Here is a 21,660-nt window from a genome sequence, read left to right on the forward strand (position 1 = left end):
ACAGGTAAAGGCCTTGCTCTAGGATTGTGTAACTACTTTGAAAGTCGAGGGATAAGCACGGACAAAACATTGTGTATAGGTGGAGACAACACTAGTGTTAATTCTGGCTATCTGGTAAGTAAATAACTTATTTTTCATTTCAGATAAGGAACTTTTCATCTTTTAGCTGAGCATTGGATACTATTAGACAACCATTTCGTTCGTTAAAACATATTAAAATAAACAATTTTCAGGGAGGTGCTTTTCGAGAGTTTGAGGTTCTGCTACATCGAACACTCCAAAGAGCCCTGTGCCTCTTACACCAAGTGGAACTCCCCTTGAGAAAATTGTACTTTCACTATGGAGGAAGTACCAAGGGTGTGTTATTTATTTTAAATTTGAAGATATATTATAGTATTTTAAAATAACAGTTCAGAATTTCCACAGTATTAAACATTCCTTATTACTATAACGTTTGCAGGGATTTCCTCGATAACTACGCCAATAAATTTCACTTTACAATTAATATTATCATCGTTAATTCTTACACTTACACTCAAAATAACGTGTATATCATTATTATATATCATTACAGCACCTGGTGACTTTGACGGACCTATGGGGCCCTTCATTATGTCCAACGAACTTTGGCTGAAACCAGTTAGAGTATTTAAAAAGATTGGCAAAGGTTTTCCTCGACTGCCCCAAGAGGTGATATATAATTTAAAATTGATATGGTTAATAATGGATAATCTTATTGTTAGATAGTAACTACGTTTATAATTTGCTGGGAAGATAACTTACTGAACCGTTTTGCAGTTCCATGTTTATCAATCATTGCGATAATGTTCGACAAAATCATAGAGCTCTTACCTAGCAACGTTAAAATTAATAACAATCTGTTTTTTTTCAGACGCTGAGTAAGATGTCAAATGATGCAAAACTTATGTATAAGTACTGCATCACTGTCGAGACTGGTTTACACGACGACTTCGTGTATAACGCGATAGGAAACTGCTCCACTGCTCGGTGGATTACGTTTGGGGCCAGAATCCTCCGATTTTACATTTCGGGGGATCTTACCTACAACTCCCATATTTCGGAGTGTTTAGAGAGGATGGTCAACTTTATTGTAAATGTCTATTACAAGGTAAAAATCAGATTACAGTGCTGGCACTTGTGAATTGATTGCTAATGTTTATTCAAATTTAAATGCTCTTACAATATTGATGAAAATCAGAGAATGTTCAGCCTATGTTTCCCTTAAGTACCAAAGTTACTCAGAATTTCTATTAAATCGGACTAAATCTCAATAGGTGTTTGCCAACATCAAGATGAAGAGCAGCTTAATAGACGCCCCAGCCCACCTATTTGACCAAATACGGTTCACAAGAGAACACTGCGAACCAGCAGAGCGTAAGGTCATATTCGAGTCAATACAACAGAACGGCTATATGGCTCATCCCGAGAGTGTGATACTCGCCATGCTAGGTAAGAATAACAACAACAAAAAATGAATACGGAAAGTGGGTAATATAGCTAGGCACACTTAAAATAACAATATGATACTATTACTATCAGAGCAGTGAATATTCAGCTGGTAGTGGTATTCTGTGCTTACGTCCGAATTCTTGCGGTTATAAATTATAAATGTGCAGGTGCTCTTAGAATCACTTGACTTTAACACAATATCCAACCAACAATATTTTACATCTATTGTAAAAAACTTTATATACATATTTATTATCCAGGCGATCACAACAGAGACCATCGAGAGAAAGGAATAGGGATCGTAAAGAATATTCGTCGTTCAGAGGAGTGGGACAAGCACGTTGAAAGAGAGTCTGGCGTTCGGCGACCTAGACGAATCCGACATTTCAAGTGCCCGAAGATAGTTTTCAAATGTACGACATATTTTGAGATGGTCAGAATGAAAGTTGAGGTGAGTTTATAGAGCATGTATAACTATAGTGATATTGTAATTATGCAATGGTTTCATTTCCAAACCATTTGACGATACTTTACCATGTTAAGTGACCATGTTAAGTGATAGGCAGACTTAGTAAGTCTGCCGATATTATGCTTTTGCATCAAAATATGACAAACGAAAAGAAAGACTGTGCGTTCATTCTACTGAACTAGCAGAATGCAGAATTTGTTAACTAATTTGCTGAGTCTACCTAGTCTGTCAAATATACCACGAACTCTGTCCCTGTTTCAGTTATATTATTATTACACTTGTATTACGATTTACCGATCAAATAACTAATTTGCCCTTCATTCAGAAAGAGAACGGTCCGGTTCCAATGAAGATATTCTTCCAGACGTACGACAATGAGTGGGAGCGAGTAACGTGCCCTCCCCTCCTCTCCGTAATGTCAAGTGCTGAACTGGAAAAGATACGGGAAGCCCCTCTGGTTTGTAGGATTCCTTGCCATAGTCAATCTGTGGAGCACACTGTCGCACTTGTGTCCCACGCTGTTCAACGACGACGGACTGAAGACACTCAATTGATGAGTGTCCTCCAGATAGGAGCTGCACGGAAAGAGTTTTCGGGTAGAGTAACGCACAAGCGGTACAGAACTGATACAGACTCGACTCCAAAGTCGAAGAAAGTTAAAGATACGCCCTTTAACAGGGAATTATTTAAGGATTTCGATTAATAGACTTAAGATTAGTGTAATCTATAAACTGAAAGTAGATGTTAATAAACTTTTGATAGATAAGCACTTTTGGAAAATAGTATTACTATTATTATTGAAATACTGTTCTGATAATCAAAGTTTTGCAAATAAATGAATTACGAAAAGAGTAGTTTTTAATTTTGTCATAGTATTAGCCAAAAACATGATTATACATTTTTTTGTAGAACATTAGAGCTTCGGTAACACGTCTGAGGCTCTAATAGCTATCATGAAGTTACCTTGAGAAATGTGTTAAAAGTGTCTTTTGAGCAAAGTAGCATCATGAGTTATGTTGTTTAATAAGCCTAGGGGCTATTACATATTAGTATTACAGTCCAAATAGTTTTGAAGCTACTTGTTCGATCCACCGCAAGTCACAAATACATGATTATGACACCCCATCATGGGTGGCCAGGTGGCCTGCAGACCCTGGGTAGCACGAATTTTGTCACTTAATGGTAATGCCAGAAAAAATAAATCTATGGGTTCTAATTATTATTATTAGTATTAGTATCATAGGTAAATTCTCGTGCTTACTCATTACATAAGAATAATTTATTAGTATAAAAAGCGTGATGAATGCAGATTAGCATATAAAATTCACATGGCATGACCCAATTCATAATATTAATATTATGTTAATATGTTTCATTACCTGGGGACCTCAGCTTTTGTGTTTATAAACACTGAAAGTGAAACACATTTAGCATTAAAAACGCCTAGTAAATATAGAGACTGCCGTAACTCTTACCGTTTTCTTAATTAAGCCGCTCGGAAATTACAGACAGACAGACAGACAGACAGACAGACAGACAGACAGACAGACAGACAGACAGACAGACAGACAGACAGACAGACAGACAGACAGACAGACAGACAGACAGACAGACAGACAGACAGACAGACAGACAGACAGACAGACAGACAGACAGACAGACAGACAGACAGACAGACAGACAGACAGACAGACAGACAGACAGACAGACAGACAGACAGACAGACAGACAGACAGACAGACAGACAGACAGACAGACAGACAGACAGACAGACAGACAGACAGACAGACAGACAGACAGACAGACAGACAGACAGACAGACAGACAGACAGACAGACAGACAGACAGACAGACAGACAGACAGACAGACAGACAGACAGACAGACAGACAGACAGACAGACAGACAGACAGACAGACAGACAGACAGACAGACAGACAGACAGACAGACAGACAGACAGACAGACAGACAGACAGACAGACAGACAGGCAGACAGACAGACAGACAGACAGACAGACAGACAGACAGACAGACAGACAGACAGACTTAAACGAATAACGTAAGCTCACTTATTAATGATGCTGTAACTGAATTGTCCTTAGATTTCGTGGCAATTCTGCACGCTTCAACAATCTTCGGTTTCTGTCCAATGTTTTGAAAAATCTCGCTAACTGTGTCAATAAGTTCTCTATATATCTCGCTCCCTTGTGACGGACCAAATACAATGACGTTGCGACTGCGGTCCTCTTCCTCAACAACACGTTTTACTACGCTTTTGAGCGTTTCCAAGCTTATGACTTGCTCAGCTTTGGCTGTGAATTCTTCGCCATTGAACTGTATGTTTGTGTTTTACTTTTAGGTGAGTCAACAACAGTATATGTCTTAACGGCGTTCTTCAACATTTCAAGTTGTCCAGTTTTACAGTCCGCAAGCTCTGCCTGAGTTTATCGGATAGCTTTATTCGGACGTTATTTTACCCGTACCGCAACCGGAAATAATGTGAACGGGCGTAGCCATAATTTTGAGAGGACATTAAAATAAACGTGACCGCTCAATGCTCTATTTACTAACAATTTAAAACGTCCGCCAAAATTCGAACGGATATTAAAATAAACGGACATTAAAATGAACGCTAGTGCTTAACTTGTAGCATCTGGCATTTGCAACTATTAACTTATGTCCGTAAAAATAAAGTCCAATAAGGACAAATTAGCGTTATTGATCATGCAATTTGAGCGCCGCCTGGTAAATATATAAACCGACACAATTAGTATACAGTACAACTACAACAACTGAAAGTCTAAATTGAAGTCGAACATTATTTGTAAAATCGCATGTAGCATGATGCCTGCAGGCCTGCTCCTGCTGTACACTGTACAGTACAGTGTACGCAGGCGAGTACAGAATTAGTGAATTAGCGCACGCGGCACAAGGCGGATTTTATTTATTGGAATCAAATATTTTGCAATAACTTAAACGAATAACGTAATTGCTCATTTATTAATGATGCTGTAACTAAATTGTCCTTAGATTTTCTGGCAATTTTGCACGCTTCAACAATCTTCGGTTTCTGTCCAATGTTTTGGAAAATCACGCTAACTGTGTCAATAAGTTTTCTATATATCTCGCTCCCTTGTAACAGACCAAATACAATGACGTTGCGCGCGACTAGACTGCGGTCCTCTTCCTCGACAACACGTTTTACTACGCTTTTGAGCGTTTCTGAGCTTATGACTTGCTCAGTTTGCTGTGAATTCTTCGCCATTGGACTGTATGTTTGTGTTTTAGGTGAGTTAACAACAGATGTCTTAACGGCGTTCTTCAACGTTTCAAGTTGTTTAGTTTTACGCAGTCCGAAAGCTCTGCCTGAACTTATCGGATAGCTTTATTCGGACGTTATTTTACCCGTACTGCAACCGGAAATAATGTGAACGGGAATAATTTTGAGCGGACATTAAAATAAACGCGACCGCTCAATGGTCTATTTAATTACAATTTAAAACGTCCGCCAATATTCGAACGGATATTAAAATTAAAATGAACGGACATTAAAATGAACGCTAGGGATTAACTTGTAGTTGTAGCATTTGGCATTTGCAGCAACTATTAACTTATGTCCGTAAAAATAAAGTCCAATAAGGACAAATTAGCGTTGCCGTTATTAATTATTGATCATATTAGTTGTACAACTACAATTAATATTTTGGTATTCCCCTGCATGTGTCATGGTTCCAACAGGAAAATATTTCAATCTGCAATCCGAGTAGAATGTAAATATACTGCGATCTCTGATATATAGTTATACTGAAACATAGCCTGAGCTGCAACCGTTCACCACTACAATTAGTGCATACCTCAATACACATTACGGCCGGATCAGGATAATGCGATCCTGAGGGCTATAATTATTAAAAGGTGTTCTCACGAGATCTCCGACACATGAATTCTATCGATTCACCATTGAGTATGAATCAGCAATTAAACTACTGAGCTTACATATGCAGAATGATGGATGAGCACATATAATTGCCTGCTTCATAGTTTGTTCACCCAATCTATTCACCCAATGTTATTGTTAGTATCAAAGCTGTGTTAGGACCATTTTCAAAAATATTTCGCCATCTATACTGTCACAATGTAAGTTTTACAATGGTACAACCTCCATAAAAATCTAAAAAAATCGGATAAAACCAACCACACTAGTGTACCGAATCTACCATGGTAAAAACATCTTCACACCGTAAAATGGGCAAAAGCTACAATAACGGTTCCTCCGACATTGTTTACAGCGGGCAATATCCTTTATTTCATTCAATTCTTCTGAAGTGTTCATGACCAAATTACGGTCTTTAGGATCGTCCATTAATAATTTAAGGAGGCTTTTGCCGGGACAACCTATACACCCTTTTAATTTTGACAGGGCAGCTCAGAAGTAGATGGTTCTAAAACAAAACATAAATAAATCTAATCCCTTTAAAATAAATATGCTACCTTCTAGCTTACTCATAGAACACAACTCGGAATGAGCTTTTATACTTCATATTCAAATCAAGCGGTAAGTAAATATTGATAATATAACTAACTCTACTGCATTATAATCCACCTTGCGTGGCTGAGAGGACCAATTCGTTCTCTCGACAGTTCAGGACTCAGAACCCCTTAAATTTTTTAATGGCAGGTCTATCCTGTGAAGGCACCAAATAAATCTTTGCAATTCCCATCCAAAATTCTTCTCTAAGAGGGCTATAATCCCATTCTGACGTCCGGTGTTGACGTTAGTGGCGTAACAGCCACAAGATCTTAGTGGCGAGTTGTCTAATGTCGATCCTAAGCTCATCACAATGCTGCATCTTTTCTCCCGTCAAGGTAGAGCGGCTCCACTTTCAGATTCCGAAGGTCTTCTAACTCATTCTCTTTAGATCGCTGCACTATCTTTGGATTTCTTCAGTCTCCTGAAATATATTATGTCACAATAGATCATTAGATGATACGTAAAGATACTGTACAGGCAATCCATGATTGTTGATTTGTTTGCATACCCAAAAATATTTCTTTTACATTAATAGCTTATAAAAACCCCAACATTAGGATGTATTTGAAAAGTAACTTAAAACGACATGCAGAGCGACCAATAACGCCTGAATCAATGCTTGGTAGCACAAACCGGAGGTTAAAAATGAATATTTGACCACATGGTGACATGGTTGTTGCATGGGTCACTTGCAAGTTCATATATCACATACTTGGTTTTACATTTCGGAAAGCAGCGTGGGTTTCAGAGTTCCGACTCCACTTGAGGATATGCTCCTGATAGCGTAATCCAGTTTCTTTATATTTGGGATAACCTCCGAAACAGAAACCATGTCCCCCTCCGCCGCTTTTGTGGTGATGTAGAATGGCTTCAGTACCGCAATAGCTTTGGTCAGAAGATCCCAATCGTGAGGAGTCATCTGCAAAATTCAGTTGATCAATACTTAGCCTGTACATTGAGAAGTGAGCTAGGAATTAGGAGGTCCAGCGGACAAGAATTTGTTCCAGTTACATTCCAGGGACATTGATTCTCTAAACTTGATGTTAACTAGTGCTACTCAGAAAATGAGAGATGAGTCAAAAGAGCTGCATGTAAACTGACCTGTTGAGATGCAGACAACGATAACTCTGCATTTTGAGCGGTGATTGTTATTGCATATTTTTTATTCTGAAAGGCCTGGAAGATCATGTAATAACTGTTCCATCTCGTGTCCACTGCAACTGGTCTGATGAGAGTTGCCTCTACTGCTTGATTTTCATTCAGTAGACGTTTACCTGCATGTGCGGGATAGTTTAACATATGATAGTTAAGAAATGATAAACGCAAGTCGTAACAATGATAGTTTTGCCAAGATTATGTCACTCAACGAACATGTACCTACGGCAACATTTTAATCAAACGTTATTAATGTGTACATTTCAGTAAGAAAATATTTTGAATCAGCCGTTATTATCAGATTAAGTATGTGACAATGAAATCATCAAACAGAAAACCTAAGGTAAATGTAGTGATTCTCACCTGCAGGGGTTCTAAACTCCTTGATAAGACTCTTGATCTTTTTGATAAGCCGGTTAACTCCACTTTGAGAAAAACAGAATTCTTTACGATGAGATTCAGTAGATGGAGAAAACAGGATCCAGGCGGACAAAGCCTTTTTCATGTTTGAAGCAGTGTCGCTGATAACGCAGTGAAGTTTCTCTTCGGACAGACCCCATGCCTGCAGTACAAATGACACATTGTTCTTTAACGAGTCACGTAATAATTTGTAATTAGAAACTATGTGGGCAGCTAACGGTTAATATTTTCTACTATCAAAAAGCTAAGCGCACTCTGATGAACTCGAAATGAGCATGTATTTCGAATTTTACAATCTATATGGCATTGGCAGTCCTGAGTTCTGAGTTTGAACTTTGATCATGGGGTTAGAAATGACACAAATTAGATATATATATGAGCTAAATTATTCAGATTTAACGATAGAACTTACCGGTATGTGCTCGGTTATAGGGAAGGCATCTCAGTACAATAACTTTTCTTTCGAAGTTTGTAGTTACGAAGTGTATTATGACCCCCAAATAGGAATCCAGCGCTTTTGACAACCAAACATCACAGCTCAGACTGTAATCAGCTCCTTTCAGTCAATAAATTTCTTCAGTTTAAACTGTACTCTATCATATAATTCAGGAAACAGTTTTGTGCGCACCACCTTCTCTGAGGGTATGTCAAACTTCTTGTTCAAACCTGAATGAGCCGGAAGTCAGATGATCTTAATTTATCTGTAAATGATTATCCAACAAATGATTGTCAATCTGCTGCTAATTTACTTAATAGCAATCAATTTTATCATCACAAAGAACTCAATTGGAATTTTAATCTGGAGTCATCACAGCTCGAGCCTAGAAAAGTTGTTTTTTTATTGAGCTAAGTTATTAAAAACGTCCCAAATCAATCTTACCGTCAACAAACTGTTGAAATTGTTCATTCTCAACAGTCGTGTATGGGAGCATCTGATCAATAATCTATTTCAGGAGCAACTTTTTAGATCTTTTTGACGTTCATCAGTCTAGTAACAGTGGCGCCGCTCCAGACTGCCCCCAGTGTGGGCTGATTAGATGTTGTCAGTTGATACATCGATCTCCGCTCAGCTTCGACTTCATCAGACTTTTGTCTCTTGAGTCTTGACCCTCTGTGATTCACGTATTGCAGTTGCTTCCTTGTGTTTAGAAGGGTGCTTATGTTTCAAATGATCCAATAAAATGGTTACCTGGATATCATCCTAGCCTAAGGCATGTGACGTGACAAGCACCTGCAGCAAAGATTAGATTAGATTAGATTAAGAATAATGACATAAACATCATCACTAGTTTTAAAAAATCTTTCTGATTTCCTCATTATCAGAACTGTGAACATTTCACAGCCTTCGTCATTAAAAAACAAACAAATTCTATAACTAACATAATTGTCATAATTTATTTAGAGAGTTAATACTGAGTGGAAGAGTAGCTACTGAGGGAAATATCGAGTAACACTGATGAATACAGAGAGTTAATACTGAGTGGGAGAATAACTACTGAGGGAAATGTAGAGTATCACTGATGAAGACAGAGAATTAATACTGAGTGGGAGAGTAGCTACTGAGGGAAAATGTGACCTCCAGATCAGTAAAATTAGGGGTGCTGGGAGAGCTGCATAGATTCCACTAGTATTTAATATTAGCCTGTACTGGCTCAATAAAATGTGACCTCCAGATCAGTAAAATTAGGGGTGCTGGGAGAGCTGCATAGAGTCCACTAGTATTTAATATTAGCCTGTACTGGCTCAATAAAATGTGACCTCCAGATCAGTAAAATTGAGGGTGCTGGAAGAGCTGCATAGAGTCCACTAGTATTTAATATTAGCCTGTACTGGCTCAATAAAATGTGACTTCCAGATCATTGAAATTAAGGGTGCTGGAAGAACTGCATAGAGTCCACTAGTATTTAATATTAGCCTGTACTGGCTCAATAAAATGTGACCTCCAGATCAGTAAAATTAGGGGTGCTGGGAGAGCTGCATAGATTTCACTAGTATTTAATATTAGCCTGTACTGGCTCAATAAAATGTGACCTCCAGATCAGTAAAATTAGGGGTGCTGGGAGAGCTGCATAGAGTCCACTAGTATTTAATATTAGCCTGTACTGGCTCAATAAAATGTGACCTCCAGATCAGTAAAATTAAGGGTGCTGGAAGAATTTGCATAGAGTCCACTAGTATTTAATATTAGCCTGTACTGGCTCAATAAAATGTGACCTCCAGATCAGTAAAATTAAGGGTGCTGGAAGAGTTGCATAAGAGTCCACTAGTATTTAATATTAGCCTGTACAGGTTCAATAAAATATGACCTCCAGATCAGTAAAATTAGGGGTGCTGGAAGAGCTGCATAGAGTCCACTAGTATTTAATATTAGCCTGTACTGGCTCAGTAAAATGTGACCTCCAGATCAGTAAAATTAGGGGTGCTGGAAGAGCTGCATAGAGTCCACTAGTATTTAATATTAGCCTGTACTGGCTCAATAAAATGTGACCTCCAGATCAGTAAATTTAGGGGTGCTGGAAGAGCTGCAAAGAGTCCACTAGTATTTAATATTAGCCCCAAAAAAGCGGTCCTGGTCGAGCCTTGGCTTTAACGAGTTGGAAGCAACCAGAGAGATGGTTAGATGTATAAATTTGGGGATTGAAGTGGTTTGCAATAACCAGAGAGATGTTAAACAAATTGAACAACAGGTTGAACAAAAAAGCATGTGTAAAAAGTTATCGAGTGATAAAATAGGACAAAGGAGAAAGCATAGATATGATCTTAGGCAGCTAGACGCCAGCTAGCTCATCGCGGTGTCACATGACTTTAATACCACGATATCATTGGTCATCTATATATCCAATGCGAAATATAAATATAGCGCGTTTTTCATGAATTAGTAGCGCCGTACAAAAATTAAGCAGTTTGGAACAAAATTACAAGTTTTCAGTTTACAGAAATATTGAAACATTTCAATTTTTGTTTGCATGAAGGTTCTAATGACTTAATAAAGTCGTTTAGATAATAAAAATACTACAAAGATACCAAGTAAACTCACAAATATTGCAACTTGGTTAAAAACAATGCATTTAACTGTTTTGGTGGCGCGCGCGCGCCATCTCAGTCAATTACTCCCATATTTGGTCAAATAGGATAATAGGGACGCAGAATATGCGTCCCTCTAAAAAGTCCGATTCCCTTCATGGTATGCCCCTTTTTCCGCCTTCGGCGGCGCGCGCTTCGCGCGCGAAAAGTGGCATGCAACGTATGTCAAATGTGCCAGGTAAAATAAATCAACAATGTACAAAATAGTTTTAAAAATTTGAGGCACATTTGTAATAATTTTTGCAATTTTTTTCAAAAATTTTTAACGATCATAGACTGTGTATTTTTAAACAAATTTGTTTAATATAATTTGTAATTCCACGCCGGCCATTGTAACGTATGTTGACAAATTATGGTATATTTGATTTTGTAGGTTTACAACCTACCAGGACGCGCGCCGAGTTGGACTCGTCGACGGTATATGGAACAGATATTTTACGAGTATCACCCGTTAAATTTTTTTAGAAAATTATCTAAACAATATACACATAATATAATAATTACCCTATATAAAAATTCAATATAAATTCAATAGAACACTAAATAAAAATTGATAAACACCCTTTAAGTAGTATAAGTAAGCCAGTTTAAAGAACTGGCTCCAAATTTATATCTAATTCTGCTATTTTTACTGCACTACTACTTTTTACAAGTCATGCTCTTAATTACTCCGTAAATCATGTCGAAGAAAAACGGAATAATAAAAACCACGTATTAGGAATATTTATCGATCTCTCTAAAGCATTTGATACCTTACCATTTGATATGCTACTTAAGAAACTTAGTAATTACGGAGTTAGAGGAAACGCACTAAAGCTGCTCTCCAGCTATCTAAATAATAGATACCAGTATGTTAGTGTACTTGGTGAAGAATCAGAGCCTCTCCCAGTTAAACTAGGCGTACCACAAGGATCCGTTTTGGGCCCCTTGCTTTTTCTTATCTATATAAATGACATCTATAGATGTAGTACATTAGGAAAGTTTGTACTATTTGCAGATGACACAAACATCTTTGTAGCTGCTGAAACTAAGGAACTAGCATACAAAATAGCGAATGAAATTCTTGAATCTGTGTGCCAATATATGCGCCATAATCTACTGCACATTAATGTTAAAAAATCTTGTTACATGTACTTCTCGCCTACTAAACGTAAGACCATTGATAATACTGAAAATGACTTGAATCTAGAAATTGATGGAATCCCGATCAAACAGGTTACTGAAACGAAATTTCTAGGTGTTATTATAGATGACAAACTGAGTTGGACACCTCATATCGAGAAACTAACTAAGAAATTAAACAGTATATGTGGCCGTATTTATCGAATAAAAAACTCCCTCCCCAGCCAGCTGTACAAACAGATATACCACACTCTTTTTGAATCTCATCTAGGATACGGTATAACTGTATGGGGTGGTGTATCAATTAATAAGCTTTCACCGCTATTCCTTGCACAGAAGAAATGTGTCCGAATCTTATTTGGGGACTCGGAAGCATTTAGCGACAAGTTTAAAACTTGTTCTCGTAGCAGGCCAATCCAGTGCAGTATAAACAAGAAAGGTCAAATATCCAATGAATCAACTATACCTCACATTAAACCGTGTTCTATATGTATCAGCTTGAGGAAGACTGGTGATAGACAAGTAAGGCCACATCGCTGCCAAATACTTGGGGCAGAATTCCACTCTAGAGAATCAACAAAACCGATTTTCCAATCTAAGGAACTAATGACAGTACATAACATATATAGATACAGATGCATTACTGAAACAATGAAGATAGTGAAGAGTCATCAGCCCATATCCATGTATTCTCTATTTAAGAAATCTCAGCTCAGAGATGACAGATTTGTGACACCACACTCATCTCACAATTTCGCATATAAAGGGGCAAATCTATGGAATACGTTTCTTGAACAGTCAAATGCACGTGGTAAAATAGGTTCTCTAGGCTCAATTAAATCCCAATTGAAGTATTCTATCATGAAGGCTCAACACCAACCTAACAATATTAACTGGCAGGACTTAAACTTCAACACTTTCCTATGAAAAGACCCCCATTTATATTTATATCTTTTACATTTTACACCTGTCACTCACATCATATATACACCACAAAAGAAAAAGATTCATTCAATCATTACATTATACACTCACTCCACCAAACACGCACACAACCCATTGAAGAAGGTTACACGCGGGTGTACCGTTCGCTTTATCCGAAGGGAAAAATGATACTTTACGTAACGCGCGATTTACGTCTTGGTAGCTAAATTACTCAAGCGCTATTTGTCAGAGCGACACAAATACGCGGCGCGAGCGCTTGCGCGGCTCTCTTATCCACCACTCATGTTTACATCGTACCAGGCAATGGTTCAGTTTAATTATGGTAAGGGCACAGCCTGTCAAAAACCCTTTTCGGATGATCCGTCGACACCGCCTGAAGGTGACTGCATAATAACGGATCATCGTGGAATCAAACGTTAATAAGCTTGCAGCTTCCGATGTCAATGTATTCATTTTAGTGTCGCATGCTTGAACTGGTTTTGGACCTCTTCATGCTTTTAATTTATTTATTATTGTTATTTAGTATTATGAGCTGATGTGTACATATACATACGGTATCTAAAAATTAAGCGTATAGCGAGCATATTTAAACAATTTTCAAGCAATAATGTATTGCAAGCAGCTTCAACTTAAATATCGCATAAAAATCATTTAACTCAAAACTAAAATTTTATTGGAATATAGGGAAAACTAAAATAAAATTAATGTCAGACCCGTCGCCACTCTCAGCAGTCAACCAGGGCTCATAAAAGCTTAACAGCGCCTGGGTCCGTTCACCAACTGTGCTAATGTGAGTGGCGGTGTGGTAAGACCCATTTTTAACAGCGTGAATATTTATTAAATACAAGCGCGCTAGCTGCTAGCATACTTGTTTCATTTAATTTTAAATCAAATTTATTCGGATATATATTTATTGATTATGTATTGAATTGGTGATAAATAATAAAATTGTCTTTTCTCAAAAAAAATTGTCTTTTCTCAACCCTCTCTCTTCTAAGAGCTATGACTGTTGTTCTCAATAGGTCAATCACCCGTTAAATTTGATTTTAATTATTTAATATTTTGTATTTTCAATGTGGTATTTGGCTAATAGTGTTATCAACAATCAAAATGACAAACAGACAAATGTTCAATCAATTTTATGTTAGACTTAGCAACATCAACTCAGCCACTGTATACTATACGAATTAATGAATAAGGAAACTAATATAGTACAATGTCAAATGAGTTGATGAGCAACTCAAGTATACAAAATTATTTTACAATTATGTTTATTTCATTATTCGTAATCTAATCTAATCTAAGATAAACCTAGAATACTTTGAGAAGAGTTGTATCATGAAAATATTTTATTGTGATCATCATCATTGAAAGTCCTAGATTTAGATCTAGAGTCCTAGATTTGTTTGTGTCAATTTTGTAGATATTTTACTGTACTATTTTATATTGTATACAATTTTACGGACGAAATGATCCCAGGGGGACTCCCAACCCACCGCTTCGGCAAGTAGTTGATGCACCGATCACAAGCAAGAGCCACTTTGGTCTACTTGCTGTGAGGTGTCTTAGCTACATGGGTTGGGGGTCCCCCCCCTTTTTTTTTTTTTTTTTCATCATCATTGAAAAGTGTCTGATAGGAAGTTGAGTCGAAGAAAATTATTATTTTGGGGTAAGAGTGAGCACCATTATTATCTGTGGTTTCATGGTTCATCCCTATCTAGCAAAGAAGAAGTTTATTCGTTTGAACTAGGGCCTTTGGGCCTAAGTGGGAACGTCTAATTTTATAACTATATTTTATATTTTACCCTAACTATGATGTGGTGGCATTTCATACTTAACTAAATTTCAACTTTGAAAATAAATAGATTATTAGTGACAACAAATTATAGTTTAAGACATCCATTCTGCATTGTGTTTCCAATATTAGAATTTATGATATGTATTGATTGAATAATTGGTAATAAATTTAACTTTTGTTTTATTAACTTTTGTTTTATTAACTATTTGATTTTTTAAGGTATTTTTAAATCAAGATATTATGTTAATTAGGTTGGTTCAAAAAAACCAAAATTTCTCAAATTTTGCTGAGTATAAGCTCAAACTTTGATCCCATGGCTAAAACACCCCCAAAAAATTTTTTTTGGTCCAACTCGTCTGGGATGGGACTGCACATGCCACGCCCTAATTTTTTGAGGTTCTTATACAGGTAAAATTCTTAAAATTGCCGTTTTTGACCTTTAAACTTCTAGATAGTGTCCCGAAAGCAATGGAGTGTAATATAAATGTGATAAAAAGGTTAACTTTAGTCAAGGTCTCATGTCTCTACGACCTTAGCATCAACATGTCTCTGCGCCTCCATTTTAAGGCGCGGTCGTGTCTCAACCATTGCTCAGTAAAGGTCGTAGAGACATGAGACTTCAACTAAAGTTAACCTTTTCCTACCATTTATATTAGAGTAGCACAGATTCAAAGCTCTAAACACATTCCTTTATCCTTAAAACGACGATCATATGAATTTTGCCTGTAAAAGTTGATATCTTGATGTCAATTAACATCGTAAGCTTTTGAAATTAAGATTAATTAAATGAGTCATAATTCTTCACACAATATTTACACACAATATGAAAATATAAATACAGGAAGTCTTTCTTGGATTCGACATTGAACTTTTCTCGGTCCCTGCACTGGAAAGTGGAACTGATCCTTTAGGTTTAAAGAAGTCAGCAGGTTCTGATTTAGGTACCCTGGTTTTCGGATCGCCTTGTCTTCACAAGCAAGCTGTCTAATCTTCGTTGCCAAAAAGAATTTGTTGCCAGAGGAATATTTTCGTCAAACTAGGATTTAAATGAGGTCCTTATAATTTCTTTATGACTCGTCAGCTATAGGATAAGCATTGATGAGGTCCAATAATTCCTTCATAGCTCGTCACTGACAGGATCATTATCAACGATATCCAATGATTCCTTCATAGCTCGTCACTGACAGGGTCACCGATCACTATTAATAAGGTCTGATGATTTCTTCTTGACTAACGAGGTACAATAATCTCTTACTGATACGTCAAGCCAAGTTAAGTAAATAACTATAAATATCCAAGCATTAGCTAACAAAATAGCATCTGGTTCTAATTCCTTTACCAAGTTATCAGTAATGGATCTAAATTAATCTTTTCTGTAAACTGATCTTCTTAAAGCTGAAGGACTGATTCCCTCTCCAGTCCCCAAGATGGGGAATATTTGTTAAATTATTGTAGGATTCATGAAGAGGGGAAATTCTCCACGGTATGCTTGCGTTCTTCTGTAGGATGATGCCATAGCTGCCATATTCCCAATACTCGAACAGCTCGTTCTCGACAGTGACAACAGCAGTATACAAATTCACAAACTGCTCATTCATAAACATAAGGCTCCGGAATGCGACTTCATTTTAAGAGAGCTTGGAAGAGGGCGAATTCCCCCAGTAATGTTTGTTTTCACTAGCATTGTAATGCAAGAAATTTTGCAACGCAATGCAACCAACGAAGTTGTTCTTACCTCTGACAGTTCCAGGGTGTGGAGACGTGGAATCCAAGGAAGATTTTCTGTATTTTTTCATATTGCGTGTAATATAAATATTGTGTGTTAAGTATTATGATTCATTTAATTAATCTTAATTTCAAAAGCTTACGATGTTAATTGACATCAAGATATCAACTTTTACAGGCAAAATTCATATGATCGTCGTTTTAAGGATAAAGGAATGTGTTTAGAGCTTTGAATCTGTGCTACTCTAATATAAATGGTAGGAAAAGGTTAACTTTAGTTGAAGTCTCATGTCTCTACGACCTTTACTGAGCAATGGTTGAGACACGACCGCGCCTTAAAATGGAGGCGCAGAGACATGTTGATGCTAAGGTCGTAGAGACATGAGACCTTGACTAAAGTTAACCTTTTTATCACATTTATATTACACTCCATTGCTTTCGGGACCCTGTCTAGACGTTTTAAGGTCAAAAACGGCAATTTTAAGAATTTTACCTGTATAAGCACCTCAAAAAATTAGGGCGTGGCATGTGCAGTCCCATCCCAGACGAGTTGGACCAAAAAAATTTTTTTGTGGGTGTTTTAGCCATGGGATCAACGTTTGAGCTTATACTCAGCAAAATTTGAGAAATTTTATTTTTTTTGAACCAACCTAATGTTAATAGTTAATAATAGTTAATAGTAATAGTTAATAGTACTATGTTTACAGTATGCACTGAAGGGGTATCTTAGGAATTTTCTTGAACCTTTAACAGGTACCCCTCCTCATTTAACCCTCAATTATGTATCATTGTGTTTTGATTTGATTCATAATTTGTATGGTAATATTATCTTTAGATTAACCATTTGGTTAAATGTACACTTTGTCATAAGTTTTAACCTCAAACTCTTTGTAATATTTTATACATTAACTCTTTTCCACTTAAAGGTTGGTTGCACAGAATGGTAAAGTTTGATGTGCGCCAATTACGTTACCTCTCTCGAGAAGAGTTCAGATGTCTAACTTCTCTGGAGATGGGGATGAAAAATCACGAAATTGTCCCCAGTGAGCTAATAGCGTCAATTGCAAATCTTCGTCATGGTGGCTGTTACAAAATCCTCAGAGACCTTGTTCAGTATAAATTGATCAGGTATGATCATAGGAATGGGATCAGAGGTTATCACCTAACCTATGCTGGATATGATTATCTTGCACTACGGTCATTCAGCAATCAGAATGTTGTCCATTCAATCGGAAATAAGATAGGTGTTGGAAAGGAGTCTGATATTTACATTGCTGCATCTGAGGATTGGACCCAGTATGTGTTGAAACTGCATAGACTTGGCAGAATTTGCTTCAGAAAGGTTAAAGAAAAACGAGATTACCTTAAAAGGAGGAAAAATGCTTCTTGGTTGTATTTATCCAGGCTAGCAGCTGAAAGAGAGTATTCATTTCTCAAAGCACTGTTTGAGAGAGGGTATCCTGTTCCTGAACCCCTGTCATGGAACAGACATGCTATTGTCATGAAACTTGTCCCAGGATATCCACTGTCTCAAGTCAATAAAATTGCTAACCCAGCCAAGGTAAGTTGATTAATAATTTGTTTCTCAGATGACAAGTTCTTAAATTGAAGATTTAATAATTACTAATCGTAAGGTCTATGTGAAATTTATTCAATGTAGTCACGTAACAATCATGCTTTAAAACTCTAAAATTTTGATGTTTGAACAACCCCATTACAAATTTTGTGAATTTCTCATAAATTAATCAAAATCATTATCAATCAAATTATAACAATGTCAATGATCAAACTTTTCTTTTTAATATGTTAATATTATTCAATAATACCAGGTGTATACAAAGCTGATGCAACTCATTGTGAGACTTGCACAGATGGGACTGATACATGGTGACTTCAACGAGTTCAACATCATGATCAATGACAAAGAAAAAATCACTGTTATTGATTTACCACAAGTTTGTCCATAATTCAATGTCTTCTTTCCTGCCATATTATTTTGACACAGCATACTGTTTACAAAATATCGTATGATACAAGCATTATTAGGACCTTTTTAATTATGAATTATGTTATTAATCAGATTGTTAATTAATTTTTCACCCTTCAGATGATATCAACATCGCATGAGAATGCTGAGTACTACTTTGATCGGGATGTAGAGTGTGTTAGAACGTGGTTTAAGAAAAGATATAATTTTGACTCTGATGATAGACCATACCTTTCTGACGTTAGTTGAACTTATATCTATCTTCAAATAGCTGTCTTTATATCGGTGTTTACTGTTTATATCTGTGTTTCTTCTCTATTTCTTGTATGATATTATATCTGTTATGAATTAGGAGGATTACTGTTGATCTAGATTGCAAAAAAAGCTGAACATCTTAAAATATCATCAGATGATGTGTGAGACTCCAGTTGATGTTGAAATGAAGGCCAGTGGTTACACCAGAGACATCAAAGATGACTTTGAGAAATTAACTCTCAACAAACCTGAAGATGTAAGTTATTAGCAGACAAATGCAAACCAGGCAGAACCCAAATAAGTCTATCATTATGTTTTTATTACTATAAATATTTTATGTTGAAAATCGTGCAATTTTCTAAGGTTTGCTTGAAGTCTAAAATCTTGTATTATTCTATAAACTTTAATCCATCCACAGGATTTGTGGGATGTTGATGATTTATCGGAAGATGACGAGGAGGAAAGTTCAGAGGAAGAAAGTGGAGGCGAGGGAAGTGGTGAATTAGGAGAAGAAGAAGAAGAGGAGGACGAGTCTAACATATCAGAGACTGAAGAGGGAGATGTGAAAGAAAAGTGTGTGTCGGAAGAGTCGAGTGATGAAGAAGAGAAGGATGAAGATGATGAAAGCGATGATGAGATTAACAACAAGTCTTATCTACCATACAGAGATAAAGAAGAAATTAAGGAAGAAAAGGAGGGTCAGAAGAAATCTGCTCACCAGTTTACCGTCTATCAAAAAACCAATGTAAGTCATCGTCTTAAGAGCATCATTCTGCAGCTTGGGTTCAAATTTTACTCACTTTATCTTTCCTTATGTTTACCGACGTTGCAGTGCATTTTCAATTATGATTTCAAAGTGAAATATTTCAGTTATCTAAAGATGATGTCAAGAAGAAGGTTCGTGCGAATGAAACGAAGAAGCGATTGAAACAGAACCGGATTAAGAAGGGTGAAAAGTACTATATCAACAGGGAAAAACGTGCTGTAACAAATGAAATCAAAGGAGCCGATTCGTGGTTTTAGACTTTGGATATCAATTGAACATTTTATCTGGACTGAGTTTTTTAAATGGGCTGTTAACCAAGATGTCACTGACACTCTGCTATTTATTAATACTTTTATTGGAAGTTGAATATTGAGCGATGGAGTTTATGTAGTGTTGACTAATTTATTGTTCCCTTTTAACCAAATTCTATCCGTTTTATTTTGATCGGGAACTGAAATTAATATCATGTCAAACGTCTTTTGAGGACCTATCAAATTATCCATGCATGACAACTTGAAATGACAACTATCAACCAGATTAGCTTAATAGTTAATTGTCTGATTGTCAATTAAACAAAACTTTCTCTCTAATCGTTCATACATGAAATATGCAAACTCAAAAATAGTTAGTACAGGGATGTATGCGACTGTGTGAACCAGGGAGCGAATTTCTTTAACTTCACGAGCGACCACATGATTATGATAAACTGAAACACGAAGGTGTTGTACTGTTGGAGCTTTAATATGACAATCGGACCGAAGACTGTGAAGAAGAAGAGGCAACAGTGAGTATTTGTTCAAATTTATATTCTCTGATTTTTTCGCAGTTTTTAATATCTTTAATGAAATGGTTGATGATAAACTCGTCAATTTCCCCGAATGCGGAAATTTTATCAGTATCAAGGAGTTTCAATTTTGAATATAATTCCCAAGATATCACCAAATAAGTGATATGTCCGTGCAAATTTTTAGATCTGGTTTATTTGACACAATAAATGAAGACTTGTTATAAATTAGATTGCATCAAATTACTAAATAGATTAGAAGATGCCCATCGCCGTGCTTATCAATCAGCAATTCCGTGATAGTCACCTCATTCTGCTCCAAACCAAACTGCGCTATATTTTCTGAGAGCACCAGCAAACTGCGGGTAATCAAATTGCTGTGACCAGGAAAAGGCAAGCAACTTGCTCTAACTTGTAATGCATAATGTGGCGAATCGTCTACCCCACTTTCCACCGTTCTCTTATATTATAGTCACTTTTTTAACCTCTGCTGTATATAACGCTGTAAATGTATGTAAATGTGGCCTGTTTTCTGTGCACGTGCATGGTCTGTACATTTCACGTGCACGGTCTGTACATTGCACGTGCACAGACTGTACATCATGCACACTTTAAGAGTCTCGTGATGCTGGATTGCCGCTGTACTTCTGCTTGATTAATAGTTGAGTTAGTACGTTTATCCGTGAATACAACTCTCTCTCTCTCTACTTTGTGATTTTACTTACGTTGCTTGTATTCTAAAGTTGTATAATAAAGTGATTTAATGTTATTTATCTGGTAGTGTATAAAACTCTTGAAATTAGCGTGTTCTATTTTTGTAGCTCACTAATTGATGATAGTTCGGCCGAATTTTCGGAATGGCAAGTTGTAAGGACATTTTACCGTTTATAAGGTGTTTGTGGCGTGGGCTTAATTATACGTTTTCTGTGACTTGATTGGGAGATAATTTCCTCATGTTCTGCTCACAGGGAATGTCCAGAAAGTAGAAAGTAAAATTGTTTTCGAGCCAAGTAGAATATAATGTGACCGAGTCGGGTCTTTCCGTTAAAGCTTTTTAAAAGTTTTAAACCGTCTCCATGAAAACCATCGTATTAGCGTGTCAAAGTTAGGAATCCTAACCTGACCTTCGCTCTCTCTCTCTCTCTCTCT

The 21,660-nt window shown here is 36.8% G+C and overlaps 3 protein-coding genes across 4 annotated transcripts in view; 1 reads left to right on the top strand and 2 right to left on the bottom strand.

Moving 5' to 3' along the window:
• Positions 1-21,660, bottom strand: part of LOC134813508 (coatomer subunit zeta-1-like) — an 81,442-nt gene that overhangs the window by 34,306 nt on the left and 25,476 nt on the right. The gene's annotated exons all lie outside the window — the stretch shown is intronic.
• Positions 6,815-8,194, bottom strand: LOC134813509 (uncharacterized). The gene is made up of 4 exons (XM_063821327.1): positions 7,989-8,194; positions 7,572-7,744; positions 7,183-7,389; positions 6,815-6,891 (listed from the first exon to the last, which is right to left on the bottom strand). The coding sequence occupies exons 1-3, from the start codon at positions 8,128-8,130 to the stop codon at positions 7,189-7,191; spliced, it is 516 nt and encodes a 171-aa protein (XP_063677397.1). The 5' UTR covers positions 8,131-8,194; the 3' UTR covers positions 6,815-6,891; positions 7,183-7,188.
• On the top strand, positions 17,650-20,149 carry LOC134812887 (uncharacterized). The gene is made up of 6 exons (XM_063820491.1): positions 17,650-18,280; positions 18,549-18,674; positions 18,827-18,946; positions 19,116-19,217; positions 19,380-19,706; positions 19,832-20,149. Exons 1-6 carry the CDS (start codon positions 17,660-17,662, stop codon positions 19,982-19,984), a joined length of 1,449 nt encoding a protein of 482 aa, XP_063676561.1. The 5' UTR covers positions 17,650-17,659; the 3' UTR covers positions 19,985-20,149.

The sequence above is a fragment of the Bolinopsis microptera genome, chromosome 3 (assembly GCF_026151205.1).
Source record: "Bolinopsis microptera isolate Bmic1 chromosome 3, MBARI_Bmic_1.0, whole genome shotgun sequence".
NCBI lineage: Eukaryota > Metazoa > Ctenophora > Tentaculata > Lobata > Bolinopsidae > Bolinopsis > Bolinopsis microptera.

Coding starts and splice junctions, on each gene's coding strand:
- LOC134813509 (XM_063821327.1), bottom strand. CDS start 8,130: ATGAAAAAGGCTTTGTCCGCCTGGATCCTGTTTTCTCCATCTACTGAA. Junction 7,745..7,988: donor GGAGTTTAGAACCCCTGCAG/GTGAGAATCACT, acceptor CCGCACATGCAG/GTAAACGTCTACTGAATGAA. Junction 7,390..7,571: donor CGTTGTCTGCATCTCAACAG/GTCAGTTTACAT, acceptor TGAATTTTGCAG/ATGACTCCTCACGATTGGGA.
- LOC134812887 (XM_063820491.1), top strand. CDS start 17,660: ATGGTAAAGTTTGATGTGCGCCAATTACGTTACCTCTCTCGAGAAGAG. Junction 18,675..18,826: donor CTGTTATTGATTTACCACAA/GTTTGTCCATAA, acceptor TTCACCCTTCAG/ATGATATCAACATCGCATGA. Junction 19,218..19,379: donor CTCTCAACAAACCTGAAGAT/GTAAGTTATTAG, acceptor ATCCATCCACAG/GATTTGTGGGATGTTGATGA.